Source organism: Triticum aestivum, chromosome 4B (genome assembly GCF_018294505.1).
Source record: "Triticum aestivum cultivar Chinese Spring chromosome 4B, IWGSC CS RefSeq v2.1, whole genome shotgun sequence".
In the NCBI taxonomy this organism is placed as follows: Eukaryota; Viridiplantae; Streptophyta; class Magnoliopsida; order Poales; family Poaceae; genus Triticum; species Triticum aestivum.
In genome coordinates, this window is record NC_057804.1 from 61,359,529 (window position 1) to 61,369,031 (window position 9,503).

At 51.3% G+C, this 9,503-nt stretch overlaps 2 protein-coding genes across 2 annotated transcripts; one reads left to right on the top strand and one right to left on the bottom strand.

Moving 5' to 3' along the window:
* The first annotated feature begins 2,635 nt into the window (after positions 1–2,635).
* On the top strand, positions 2,636–5,265 carry LOC123091020 (E3 ubiquitin-protein ligase SRFP1). The gene is made up of 11 exons (XM_044512408.1): positions 2,636–3,056; positions 3,160–3,247; positions 3,394–3,432; positions 3,552–3,584; positions 3,691–3,768; positions 3,875–3,918; positions 4,129–4,169; positions 4,268–4,442; positions 4,547–4,616; positions 4,742–4,771; positions 4,901–5,265. Exons 1-11 carry the CDS (start codon positions 3,004–3,006, stop codon positions 5,027–5,029), a joined length of 780 nt encoding a protein of 259 aa, XP_044368343.1. The 5' UTR covers positions 2,636–3,003; the 3' UTR covers positions 5,030–5,265.
* A 1,478-nt stretch (positions 5,266–6,743) lies between these two features.
* LOC123094421 (putative pentatricopeptide repeat-containing protein At3g28640) lies at positions 6,744–8,364 on the bottom strand. The gene has a single exon (XM_044516430.1). It carries the CDS (start codon positions 8,301–8,303, stop codon positions 6,789–6,791), a length of 1,515 nt encoding a protein of 504 aa, XP_044372365.1. The 5' UTR covers positions 8,304–8,364; the 3' UTR covers positions 6,744–6,788.
* Between the last annotated feature and the right edge of the window lie 1,139 nt (positions 8,365–9,503).

Below are 9,503 nucleotides of genomic sequence, written 5' to 3' on the forward strand. Positions count from 1 at the left end.
GCTCCTCGTCACCGGCTGACTCGTCAACGTCGCCGTCCTCCAGCCCGTTGCAGGCTGCTCCGTCGACCTCGGTGGTTCCTGTGTCTCGACCACATACACGCAGTCGCAGTGGCATTTTCAAACCTAAGGAACGTACGGATGGTACGGTTGCTTGGTTGGCTGCTTGTTTGGCTGCTGCTGTTGCGGATCCATCTTCTGAGCCTCGCTCATATCAGGCTGCCCTGCGCATTCCACATTGGCGAGAGGCTATGGAGCAGGAGTTTCATGCTCTTCTTCGTAACAAGACATGGACTCTCGTTCCTCCACCACCACGGGTAAATGTTATTGACTCAAAATGGGTATTCAAAGTGAAGAAGCATTCGGATGGATCTATTGAGCGTTACAAAGCGCGACTTGTTGCTCGCGGTTTTCGGCAGCGTCATGGTCTTGACTATGAGGACACCTTCAGTCCTGTTGTCAAGCCTACCACTATTCGGCTTCTTCTCTCCATTGCTGTTTCTCGTGGTTGGTCACTTCGTCAACTTGATGTGCAGAATGCTTTTCTACATGGATTTTTGGAGGAAGAGGTTTATATGAAACAGCCGCCTGGTTTCTCTGATCCTGATCGTCCTGACTATATCTGTCGTCTTTCCAAAGCACTATATGGTTTGAAGCAAGCTCCTCGTGCCTGGCATGCCCGCCTTGCCTCTGCCCTTCGTGCTCATGGGTTTGTGCCGTCCACTGCTGACACTTCATTATTTCTTCTACAGAAGCCAGAAGTCACTATGTATCTTTTGGTATATGTCGATGATATTATCCTTGTCAGCTCTTCTCAGTATGCTGCTGATGCTCTTGTCTGCTCTCTTGGTGCTGATTTTGCGGTCAAAGATCTTGGGAAGCTTCACTACTTTTTTGGAGTTGAGGTCACTTCTCGTGCTACTGGTCTTGTCCTTACGCAGAAGAAGTACTCCTTGGAGTTGTTACAAAAAGCCGGCATGCTGAAGTGCAAACCGACCACCACACCCATGTCGTCTACCGACAAGATAACAGCTGTTGATGGTGAGCTTTTGTCTCCCGCGGATGCCACAGAGTACAGAAGCATTGTTGGTGGACTTCAGTACTTGACGATCACGAGACCAGATATCTCTTATGCTGTTAACAGGGTTTGTCAGTATCTTCAGGCTCCCAGAGATACTCATTGGGCTGCTGTTAAACGCATTCTTCGTTATGTTCAGTTCACCCTGACTTTTGGTATGCATATTCGGCCGACTTCCTCTCGGGTCCTTTCGGCCTTCTCTGATGCAGATTGGGCTGGTAGCCCAGATGACAGGCGATCCACGGGGGGTTATGCAGTATTCTTTGGCTCTAATTTGATCGCCTGGAGTGCTCGGAAACAGGCTACTGTGTCACGTAGCAGTACTGAAGCTGAGTACAAGGCTGTGGCTAATGCTACTGCAGAGATTATTTGGGTGCAGTCTTTGCTTCAGGAGTTGGGTTTGTCTCAACCACAGCCTCCTATTCTTTGGTGTGATAACATCGGTGCTACATACCTTTCTGCAAATCCAGTATTTCATGCCCGAACGAAACACATTGAAGTTGACTATCACTTTGTACGGGAACGTGTATCACAGAAGCAACTTCAGATCAAGTTTATCTCGTCTAAGGATCAACTTGCAGATATCTTCACTAAGCCTTTACCACTGTCACAGTTTGAGACTTGTAGGCGCAATCTTACCCTTCTCAGTTCTTTAGAAAGTGGCTAAGATTGAGGGAGGGTGTTAGACTATGTATAACTTCTGTACCTATGTACGTATTGTAACACAACCATTATATATAATGAGATAAGCCACCCCTAAAGGGTTGTGCTGGTTCCCAAAACTTATTTTACAATGACGATTCCAAGCTGCCATGCTAGCCCACGTGATGTCAGTCAGTCACGAGATCCCCGGGCGACTCGTGCGCACCACTACTACGGTTACACTTGCACGACCAGGCGTCATCAATCAATTCAATTATTAGCACTCGTACGCGAGCACGCAAGGCAACAGGGCGATCCGATCGACCAAAGAAAAGAAATCACGTACTGTACGCCGATGATGATGGAGCGATCGGCGGCGAAATGAACGACTATGAAAACTCTGGGCTTCATGATCCGCACGATTGAATGTTTTACTGCCCTGCCTGCAGCTGCGCCGTCCTGATCTGATTCCTGGTAAAGAAACACGAAAGAAGGGGCGTCGGGTCGACCTTGACAGGACCGATCAACAAACCAACCATGCGTTTATGCTCGGGGATCTGCCCCCGGCGTCGGTCAAACTGATGAGATATGATTCAGAGGGTTCGGGGCTGACGCGTACGCTGTGGAGTTAGAATGCAGTGACCCGCCGGAGGAGTAAAGAATCGTCATCTTGAGTGCTTTCGGAGCTTCCATCTTTCGCCCCGCACGCCACCACCTCCTTCCTGTAACAAAAAGCAACGCCGTTGATAATTATAGTAGTATGTTCATTGAATAAAAAAAGGGGGAAAGAAAGCAAGAAGCGCAAAGGCTCTCCTCCTGGATCTTGAATTCTTGATAAGTTAAAGAAATGGTAGTAGGTCTAGCATCTAGATCCTCTCAGCTCCGGAAACAAATAGCTCTTCAGTCATACTCCTACAACTGTAGAAGAAGAAGAAGAAGAAGAAGAAGAAGAAGAAGAAGAAGAAGAGAGAGGAAGTTGAGAAGGGAAAACAATTGCACCGAGCAACGAAGGCTCCCTCCTTTTACAGCGCCTGTCTCTTCTCTCCTTCTATGACCCAATCCCCAACTCGACCCCCGTTTCTTTCCATTCTCGGCAACGCACCCCACCACCACCAGACCAGAGTAGGCACAGTAGACAGCAGCGACAGTATAAAATACTCTCCTCACCCTCCTCCTAGCGAGCGAGCAAGCGCGGCAACAGGCAACAAAAGCAGAGGAGAAGCCAGATCCGAAGCCGCCGCCGCCACCGCCTCCGTCGAGCCCGGACAAGAACAGCAATCCCGCCAATGGACATGGAGCTCGACGCCGCTCGCCACGGGTTCGCCAAGATGGGCTTCGGGTTCGTCGGCCTCCCCTCTGTCCGCTACTTGTCTGTACTAACCAACTAGTACCCTTGGCTGACGGGGAGACTGCTTCTTCGTCTTCGTCGTGTGTGCGCGCAGGTGCAAGCACTACAGGAGGCGGTGCAGGATCCGGGCGCCCTGCTGCAACGACGTCTTCCACTGCCGCCATTGCCACAACGACTCCACGGTCTCTGCCCTGCTCTGCTCTGCCTCTCTTCTCTTTGCTCTCTCCTCTGGTCTGGTTGGGTTGGTGGTCCTCACAATTCTTTCGTTCTTTGGATAATCTCTGCCTTTTCATCTGCATCTTCTTCTTCTTGCTTGGATTGGGCTTAGAAAGACGGGCACGAGCTCGACCGCCACGCAGTCGAATCGGTGCGCACTTCTCTCACTGCTTCCTCCTCTTCATTTCTTATACTCCCATCTTGTTTCTTCACTTCACCTTCTTCAACTTGATTTCTCGCTAACAAAACAACATTTCCTCTCCTCCGTAGGTCATATGTCTCGTCTGTGACACCGAGCAGCCGGTTAGCATCTGATGGCGATTCCCTCTCTAGTTTCTTCTTTCTTGTGCTGCTACTAGTTTCAGAGTTGAGTTTGGGTATAACAGATTGATTGGTTGGTGATCGTCAGGTGGCGCAAGTGTGCAGCAACTGCGGCGTGTGCATGGGGGAGTACTTCTGCCGGGCGTGCAAATTCTTCGACGACGATGTGAGAATGAGATCCATCGTTCCTGTCCCTGTCCCTGTCCCTGTGCCCGATTTAGATTTGGTGGTGATTGGGTTGTTGTTGATGGGATCTTGCTGCTGCTGTGCAGGTTGACAAGGAGCAATACCACTGCAAAGACTGCGGCATCTGCAGGTAGGTACTCCTATCATATCCTCACAACTGATGCTTAATCGGGAGACTGAAAGCATACAAAACCAGGCCAAATTATGCAAGATTATACACAAAATTCACAAATGAGTTTCCACTTCCATTCAGTTCTACTTTTGACACATCGCCCTGAAAGTTCAAGTTGCCGAGCTGACTAACTGAAACTGTGACACATGCATATCTATCTTCCAACAGAGTTGGAGGCAAGGACAACTTCTTCCACTGCCACAAGTGCGGTAAGCATTCAACATTCATGATCCTTTCATGACACAGTCCTAATTTCAACGATTCCAACTGTATATGTATCTCAATTCGTCGGGTGCCGCCGCCGCAGGATCGTGCTACTCGGTGACCCTCCGGGACAAGCATGTCTGCATCGAGGACTCGATGAAGAACAACTGCCCGATCTGCTACGAGTACCTGTTCGACTCCCTGAGGGAGGCGTCGGTGCTGAGATGCGGCCACACCATGCACTTGCAGTGCTTCCACGACATGCTCAAGCACGACAAGTAATCGCCCATGCGGCCATGCCCCCTGCCCACACATCCCATCCCTTTCGTGTGATCTTGTTCTTCTTGCTTGGATAGATAACGCTATCCTCGACGTGTTGCAGGTTCACTTGCCCCATGTGCTCCGTGTCCATCTTTGACATGGAAAAATTCTTGAGGGCCTTAGATGCCGAGGTGAGTATTTTCTCAGTAAGATCCACAGCATCGGCATGATCTCATCTTGGGTTCCTTTTCGTGTGAATTTTCTCTTCGTGTTCTTGGCCCCGGCCTGAGATTTTTTTTGTATCTTTTTTTGTCAGATTGAGGCGAGTTTCTTACACATGGGAAAGGTCAGTGGCAAATTTGCAACTGACCCAGATTCATTTACTAAACTCTATAAATCCGATGAGACCCGGTTATATAAATCTGATGGTTTTCTGATGCCATTACTCCCGGCATGTGTTTGTGGGTGGGTGCAGGGATGGATCGTGTGCAACGACTGCTGGGACACGACCCGAGTGTATCCGGGCATGGCGGGACAGAGAAAGTGTTGCCATTGCCAGTCCTACAACACCTGCAGGGTTGCTCCATCGGTATTGCCGGCCTAGTACCCACTTCGGTGGCCACTACGATTATTTAGTACTAGCTGCGATTGATGTATTATTTCCAGTTCAACATGAACTGTGGAGACTGCAGAAGCATTATTATATACGGTACCAATTTATATGTACGTACGGTGCCAATTTGCGAGAAAGAAAGATGGATGAAAAAACGCCCTCTCGTTGCAGTTTCTAGGGGAATTTGATTGATGATATATAAGAAAGATGTTGGGTTATTGGTCAAAGTTGGTCATCTTTTGAGAAAAGATCCCATGGAAACTGGTTTGTGAAAAATGTTTGGTTTCATATCACACATCCGTCCCTATGCATGAATGTATTATACCTTGTAAATATTGATGTGAACGTAAAGCTTCTTATAATAGTTTGTCCTTCCCGTCATAAATCTTCAAGAATTATGAGCCAAAAGAACCTATAATGGGTTGTTTTTAGTTGCAAAGAGTTATGTATACTGCACACATAGCTCACAATTATGAAAAAATGAACCAAGGATAAGAGAAAGAGTGGGGAAAAAAAAGGAAAGCTTGTTCTAAAATGGTCGGGCTGGAGAAAGGCTATTATGGAATAACATGGAAATCATCACATCCTTCTCAAAAGACTTCCGCAATATCACTACGAGATGCAAAACCTGGAGGTTCTAGACATTTGGTATACAGGGAAAAAAAAATCCTTACTTGTCAAAGATAATGAAAACGACGAGTCTCGCACTTTAGCGTACCAACTACCATGACAGCATATACTACATGGATGAGGGTAGAATCCCCCTTATGGTTCATCAAATTTGTACTTAGCTAGTTAGAAAATGATAATTCACTAAGGAAGATGAATAAACATCACTGTTTCTTGCTTGAGAATTTGGTTTGTTGGTATCAAAGTGTTTGTCTCAACCATGAATAACAAAATATCCACTCTGAAGTAATAGGCTGTTTCCCCGCAAAAAAAGAGAGAGTAATAGGCTGTTGTTCGAACTCATGATTTGTAAGTATCTTAATACTTCCTTTTGCACTGTATGGCTAATCTAAAAGGTTCATACCATACTAACCATCTCAACATCCACGTATACTTTGCAAACAGAAGTCTCCTGGTATCTTTTTTCTCTTGATGGTATGGGTTGCACACCTTAAAGTCTGCAACATATTCTAGCATTAGAAATGGATGACTCTGAACTAAGCATCCAGGCAACCTGTAGGTGAAGATAGATTCTACTGACAGGTAATTAAGCATAATGGAATTAAAAATGACAGGTAATTGGGTTACCTAACTAAGTAGCATATGATCCAATCAGTGGGCGAAGCAAACCCTTAATTACACTGTTCAGAAAATACAGGGCGGGTTAAAGGTGCACCAATATAAGAACTGAAAGTCAAATAGTAATTGTAACCCTAATGATACCAGAAGAACAATCCTAATACCAGAAGAACAATCCTACAAAAGAGACTTGTATTTGATTATGGCAATATGGCTGAAGATTTTAAGGTAAAAAAAATCTCTAAAATGAACAATACAGAATCTCTTAGGGAAATAGAGACTTTAGTATGATCATGAGGTCGAGCAGTGCTGGCGAATCATTCCATCGTATATCAAGAGGACACTGTCAAATTTGAACAAAACTGGAAAGACAAGGAACAACTCGAAACAAAATACTTTGTGTTTGGTGCTGAACAATGTTCTGTTGTTTCCTGAGTATCATACTCCTTGGCAATAAATCAAGAAATATCGTTTGCTGCTCACTGCTTAACTTGTTAGTCTGTCACATGGTTTCTAAATTTGTTTTTCTTGTTATACAAGGACGCAACAAAAAGGTTGTTTCTTCTTCTTCCTCGTCTGATTTCAGCCCCATCTGGTCAGCGAGCAGCCCAAGCACGTCCCATATCTCAAAGCGCCGCGGATGCGCCTGGTCGTCAGCGACAAAAGAGCTTAGCTCGCCGTCGACCTCCACCGCGCTATACGCCGGGACCTTCTTGAGCCCCCGGCTGCCGATCAGCTTTCGCACCCTCCGCGCGTCATCCTTGCGGTTGGCATCGAGATAAATGTTGGACAGCTGGACGTACACGCCCTCGTCGGCGCCAACACCTAGCTTCTCGAGCTCCTTGGCTGCCACCTCTGCCAACTCGACGTTGCCGTACATCCGGCAGCCTGCTAGGAGAGACCCCCACACGGATGCGAGCGGGGTCATCGGCATTGTCCCGATTAGCCCTACCGCGTCCTCCAGACGCCCGACCCGGCACAGCATGTCGACAGTGCAGCTGTAGTGCTCGTGCCCCGGGGTGACGCCGTACCGCCGGCGCATCTCCTTGAGAAGTCTGAGCCCGTCTTCAACCTTTCCGGCGTGTGCGCAGGCGGACAGCGCCCCGAGCACTGCCACGCCATCCGGGCGCACCCCGTCCTCGCCTGCCATCCTCTCCAAGCAGGCCACTGCCTCCCTCGCCATGCCATGCACCGCGAACGCACCGACCATGGTACCCCAGACGTACTCATTCCGCTCCGGCATTCCCTCGAACACCTTGACCGCCTTCTGTAGGCAGCCGCACTTGGCATACATGCTCACCAGTGCCGACCCGACGAACGCGTCCGCCAGCAGCCCTGGCGCGTTGCTCTCCACGTACCGGTGCACCCACTCCCCGCACTCCAGCGCGCCGGACTGGGCGCACGCCGCGACCGCCGTCGTGAGCACAACGGCGTCCGGCGCCACCCCGTCCGCGAACATGGCCCTGAACAGCGCCAGCCCCTCGGCGGCCATCCCGGCGCGCGCGTACGCCCCGATGACCAGGTCGTAGTGGATGGCCTCCCGCCTCGGCAACTCGTCGAACACCCTCCGCGCGTCGTCCGGGCGGGCCGCGTGGAGCTGGAGCAGCGCGGTGGTGACGTAGTGGTCGGAGGGGAAGAGGGCGTTCTTGACGAGGAGCGCGTGGAGCTGCGGGCCGGGGGGCGGGGCGACGTGGGCCGCGGCGGCGGCGGAGAGGGCGAAGGGGAAGGAGAGGTGGTCGGGGCCGGGGAGCGGCGAGGCGGGGGAGAGCATGAGGAGGAGGAGGCGGAGGGCGAGGAGCGGGTGGGCCTGGGAGGAGGCGCCGCGGGCGAGGACGCGGAGGAGCGAGTTGAGCGCGACGAGGGAGAGCTCCGGGTGGCGCGGGGAGAGGCCGGCGGTGGTGAGGATGGCCTGGACGGGGAGGAGCGGCGCCGCCGGCGAGGCGGCGGACGGGCGGAAGCGGGAGGAGAGGAGCGAGTGGCAGAAGGCGAAGGTTGCCTTGGGGATGTACGGGCGCATGCTGGAGGAAGCAGTCGGCGGGAATGCCAGAGACTTCTCTGTTCTTCAAGAGGGCCGAGTTGCTGGCCCTGTACTCCCTCTCTGTCTTTGAAAAAGAGAACCTTGTAAATTTTGGTTTAAGTCAAAACGGTGCAAAGTTTAATTAGAGCATCTACAGCCGAACGTCCCAAATCTGCTTAAAACGCACGGGCGGACGAGTGATCGGGCGCGAAAATTTGATCCAGGCGGACGCCTCAAACGAGCATCAAACGTCCAGGATGATCAGCACCCCTCATACCCAGCCCAAAATATGGGGCGGATATGAGGCGCCTGGGAGCGTCCACTACATCGGACCCGGACAACACTGGCCAACCCGACCCCACATATATTCCTCCCTATCCACTTGCCGGACCAAATCCTAACCACTTCACTTCACTCCCCCACACTCCACTCTGCCACTCAAGCTCCTGCCCGGCAAGCTCTGGCCTTTTCCAACATGACGGGCAGCGGATTCAGATCCCCCACCTCCAGATCCGTCGACTCCGAACTCATCCCACGCGGCCCCGAGGAGGAGATGGCTGTTCGGCTTGCGCTCAGCCGCTCCCGGGAAAAGGCCCGTGTGAGGCAACGCTCGGCCTCCTTCCATTGGAAATCCATTGCGTCCGTCCAAATGGTCCATGGATCCGACACTAAGTGTGTCGTAGCTGCCTCACCGGAGGCTGTGCGGTCCGACTGGCGTCCGAACGTAGTGGAGGACGCGCAACCCCTCCATTGGCGCTCCGAGGCCATGGACGTACCATGGGCGTCCATCGACTCAAACATGGCACCGCGTGTCCTCTGTGCGAGGCAGCGGGTGAGGGAGATGGCGACAACCCTCGCGGCAGTGGACGTTGGCGAGACGGAGTCGCATTTTCCGGCGCCCCATATGGTACACCAGTCCAGGCACCGCAACCGCGTCGTGGTGGATGTCTCCGGCCCGTCCCAAGACGGATCCATCATCGATCTGAAGTCCACCGGCACCATTCGGGTTCCGGGCTCCAACGAGGAAGAGTAGGACATGTGAGACGGCGGCGACCTGAGTCCCGTGAGCTGGCTCGTGTCCCATGCCCTACTCTACCTTTCCGGCGACCAGACCAACACTTTGGGAAGCTCAGCCGACCGCCGGACATGGGCACGACGAACTGGACCGCTTAAAGATTGGTTTATGTTACATGTAATAAT

Excerpts from the sequence above, each read along its gene's own strand:
- LOC123094421 (XM_044516430.1), bottom strand. The coding sequence starts at position 8,303 with ATGCGCCCGTACATCCCCAAGGCAACCTTCGCCTTCTGCCACTCGCTC.
- LOC123091020 (XM_044512408.1), top strand. The coding sequence starts at position 3,004 with ATGGACATGGAGCTCGACGCCGCTCGCCACGGGTTCGCCAAGATGGGC. Across the intron at positions 3,919-4,128 it reads AAAGACTGCGGCATCTGCAG|AGTTGGAGGCAAGGACAACT; the intron begins GTAGGTACTCCT and ends ATCTTCCAACAG. Across the intron at positions 4,170-4,267 it reads CTTCCACTGCCACAAGTGCG|GATCGTGCTACTCGGTGACC; the intron begins GTAAGCATTCAA and ends CCGCCGCCGCAG.